Source organism: Palaemon carinicauda, chromosome 18, assembly GCF_036898095.1.
Source record: "Palaemon carinicauda isolate YSFRI2023 chromosome 18, ASM3689809v2, whole genome shotgun sequence".
In the NCBI taxonomy this organism is placed as follows: Eukaryota; Metazoa; Arthropoda; class Malacostraca; order Decapoda; family Palaemonidae; genus Palaemon; species Palaemon carinicauda.
The window spans coordinates 80,025,298-80,029,579 of NC_090742.1; the positions used below are offsets into that span (position 1 = coordinate 80,025,298).

At 41.6% G+C, this 4,282-nt stretch overlaps 1 protein-coding gene across 1 annotated transcript; it reads right to left on the minus strand.

The window, feature by feature from the left end:
• Positions 1-321: 321 nt before the first annotated feature.
• Positions 322-1,679, minus strand: LOC137657391 (uncharacterized). Its single transcript, XM_068391728.1, has 2 exons — positions 1,674-1,679; positions 322-852 (listed from the first exon to the last, which is right to left on the minus strand). The coding sequence occupies exons 1-2, from the start codon at positions 1,677-1,679 to the stop codon at positions 322-324; spliced, it is 537 nt and encodes a 178-aa protein (XP_068247829.1).
• Between the last annotated feature and the right edge of the window lie 2,603 nt (positions 1,680-4,282).

Consider the following 4,282-nt stretch of genomic DNA (forward strand, 5'->3'; position numbering starts at 1 on the left):
TATAAGTTTTTGATACACTGTGCAGAAGCGCCAGTTACGTGATAACTGAGAGGCGAGGTGAATGCAACTAAACAATATTAAGCGATCATCGCGTTTTTATACAGAGCCTTGCGAGCAAGAACGTCACCAAAATATCAAACATGAAAAAGCATGAACTAGCATGAAAAGACAGGATGATCTATTAAGAGTGCAGGGAAGAGCGAGTGATAAGATAAAAAATCAAAACCATTACAGTGTACGAGTGTGTATGAAACACGTGTGGTACATGCCTTCCCCCCCCCCCCCCCCAAAAGGACTTACATGTTATAGACAGCCCCTGCTCTAGAGAGGTGTAATGTTGGGGGGGGGGACATCTAGCAAGATATATGCAGGTTTTAGGCAGTCAATGGAGACCCCGTCTTCTTTGCTACGAATGTTGATGCAGCAAGCTTTCAGCATACAATGTATCACGAGGAAAGGGCCAGTGTAAGGGGACGTTAGCCGGGGCTTGGTAGAGTCGTTGCACAGGAAAACGTGCGTTGCTGAATGCAGATCTGTTGGTATGTGTTGCTTAGGTGGAGGTTGGTAAGTCTGGCGGCATGGAGTAAATTTTCCCATAATAGGACATAGGTGCTGGAAATTGTCGGAGTAGGTTGCAGATGGAAAAAATTCTGCAGGAACGGCTAACGGGTCTCCATACACCATTTCAGCCGCTGAGACATCCAGGGTGTCATTGGTAATCCTTAGTCCCAGGAGGACCCAGGGAACCTGGGTAAACCAGTTGGAGTCCTTGCAGCGGGACATCAAAGCTGCTTTGAGGGTGTGGTGAAAATTTTCAACCTTTCCATTGGCAGCAGGGTTGTAGGCAGTTGCCTGATGTAGGAACATTCCCAGGAGATTCACTAATGATGTCCACAATAGAGAGGTGAAAAGGGTTCCCATGTTAGAAGTATTATGCTCAGGGATACCAAATCTTGCTATCCATCCTAAGAGTAAGGCAAATGTACGCAAGGAGGACGTTGCAGTTTCCATGGGAATGGCTTCAGGCTAACGAGTGGAGCGGTCAATGACGGTAAACGGGTAATGATATTGTGATATGGGTAGGGGACCTACTGCATCGATAATGTGTAAGGGAGCCAACTATGGGCTGGAGTCCTTTTGACGAAGGCCCATTTTATTCATTTCGGCAAACGGTGGCTTTGATCTGGTGAATACTGTGGGTCCCATCGTCTTCACATGGTGATAAACCCCATGTTTGGCGGGAACCGTGGACGTTTGAAGAATTTCTGGAAGGAAATCATCTGGGTACGATGTGACAAGGTGAGCGTAGGAATCCACGGGTACGCTGATGTAAAGAGCAAGGTCGGAGGGGGCGGATTGGAGAAGTGTTTATGAGAATTAATCTGTGTTGACTAACTGTCAGTGAGCTACATCAACCAGGAGGTGGAAATGAATAGGAAAATCTGCACCTAGGATTGGCAATGTGACGTCAGCAACGAGAAAATTCCAAATATATTTGGCGCTTCCAATCAATAATGTGAGGGTTTTATAACCTTGGATGGGTATCGCAGATCCGTTGGCTGCTACCAGGTGGATGTCGGCAAACTTAAATAGACTACGTCGTGTCCTGGAGAGTGGCTTTGGCGGAAGAGAACAGCCAGCACCCGTGTCTACCAAAAATAGCACCCCCGTACCTGCATCATGTAAAAAAGAAAAGATTAGGGACAGGGGAGGCCATCACCGCAAGCGATGGCCTTCTTAGTGTTTTTGGCCACTGACAGCCAATTTGCATATTTCTTCGCAGCAGCCCCGAATTTTGAGTGGTAGTAGCATAAATGCACCCAATGGGCATCAGTAAGTAGCTGGAGAGGTCGTTGGTTGGGTTGTAATCGATGGGTGGTATATGTGGGGTGTGGGTGGCTTTGTCCCCACTCCGGCACATCACGAGGTAGGCATCTTTGTCGTATTGCATTCACGTCAGCTTCGGTCGATGTTAAAAAGTTGTCCACTTTGTCAGGAGTGGAGGGATTGATGGAGGTCTTGAAGTGGGTGAAGTGACTTTGGTCACCAGGTCCTCCATGGGCAAAATATTGACACCGGGGATGGCAGCACGTACATGTTCGGGTAGAGGGCAAGCAAAGGCTTTTGGTTCCCCTAACAGTTGTTGAAGGAGCTGAAAAAGTTTCACTATGCGGGCGACTGGGGATGGTGAATACTGATCCAGGAGGTATGATTTGAAGGCGTCGTATGTTATTAGGGTGTCCCCTTACTCGCACAGCCAATCGGAGATTTCTGGGAGAACGTAATCTGCTTTGGTGCTTGACTGAGTCACCCCCTTGAAACAAAACTGGACTTCAGTACGCTGAAATCAGGCGAATGCTTCTCCGCTTGAAAAGTGCGGCACTTTCATTGAGGCGGCGTGTGCCGTAAAGGCAGGTTCGGTGGGCGGTATCTTCAAACAATAGGGCACAGCAGTGAGGGAGCGGACACTACGCTGGTCACCAATATGCAGAGGTGCTAGTTAGGTGATAACTGAGGCAAGGTGAATGCAATTAAACTGACTTAAACAATAATTGAGTTTTTATACTGCACCTTGCGAGCAAGAACGTTACTTAAAAATCAAACATGAAAAAGCATGAACTACCATGAAAAGACAGGATGGTCTATTAACAGTGCAGGAAAGACCAAGCGATAAGATAAAAAATCAAAACCGTTACAGTGTACGAGCGCGTATGAAACACGTGCGGTACAACACTAATGAAACCCAGCTGGTGAATAGTGTAGCATTGCTCTTGTGGCCCTATTTATCCATCTCTCTTCAGATAAGCAGCCTGTGAGTTCAGCACTTATATAAAGGCACTTATAGCTCATTCTGAAAATTACAATAATCTTATTTCTGCAGATAACGAATGTGTGCATTACTAGTACCTCGGTTAGAATTGGCTCTAACAGCTCCATAACTCTGTATACCATGATTAACACTACCATCTATTCATTACTTGAGGAGAATTCCAACAAGCTACCTCGAAAATTCTGATAAGTTGCAAAATATGGACTAACTCCAGTTTCTTCTTATAACCCTCTTATGAGGATTAAACAAACAGCTTATATAGTTACCTTCCAAATATTCTTGGTTTAACTGTCAATATCAAAACATGACTGAAAGTGAAAGCCGAAGGCGTAATAACATTAGCCTTGCTCAACAGTAATATTCTATTTCGTACACTGCCTAAGTAAACATTTTATTTTCAAAACTGCTGAAGTGAGGATTTCATTTCGAGCTCTGCTTAAGTGAAGATTTTTTTTCGAACACTGGTGAAATGAAAATTTATTTTAGATATTGCTGAAGTGAAGATTCTATTTCAAACCTAGCTGAAGTGAAGATTTTTTTTCTTACCCTGTAAAGTGAAGATTTTATTTCTTATGCTATGAAGTGAAGACTTCGCTTCGAACACTGCTGAAGTGAGGATTTTAATTTGAACACTGTTAAAGTGAGAATTTTACTTCGAACACTGCTGAACTAAAAATTTTATTTCAAACAATACTGAAGTGAAGATGTTATTTTCAACACTACACAATTGAAGATTTTATTTAGAACGCCTCTGAAATTAGAATTTTATCTTTTAACACTTTTAAAGTGAGGAGTTTATTTCGTATACTACTGGAATTAAGATATCATTCTGAACACTGTTAAAGTGAGGATTTTATTTCGAATACTACAAAAGATTTCTTTTTGAATACTGTTAAAGTAAGGATTTTATTTCGAAAACTACTAAAGTTAAGATTTTAATATGAACACTGTTAAAGTGAGGATTCTTTTCTAATAATACTGAAGTTCAGATTTTATTTTTTAACACTATTAAAGGGAGGATTTTATTTCGAATACTACTGAAGTTAGGATATTATTTTTAACACTGTTAAAGTGAGGAGTTTATTTCGAATACTACTCTATAAAGATTTTATTTCGAACACTGCTGAAATTAAGACTTCATTTTGAGCACTGCAGAAGTGAAGATTTTATTTCGAACACAGCTGAAGTGAAGATTTTATTTCGAACACTGCTGAAGTAAAGATTTTATTTTGATCACTGCTGAAGTGAATATTTTATTTTGAACACAGCTGAAGTGAAGATTTAATTCGAACGCTGCTCTAGTGAGTATTTCATTTTGAGCACTACTGAAATGAAGATTTTATCACGGAAACTGCTGAAGTGGATATTTCCTTTTGAACGCTGCTAAAGTGAAGATTTTATTTCGAACACTGCTGAAATTTATATTTCATTTTGAGCACTGATGAAGTGAAG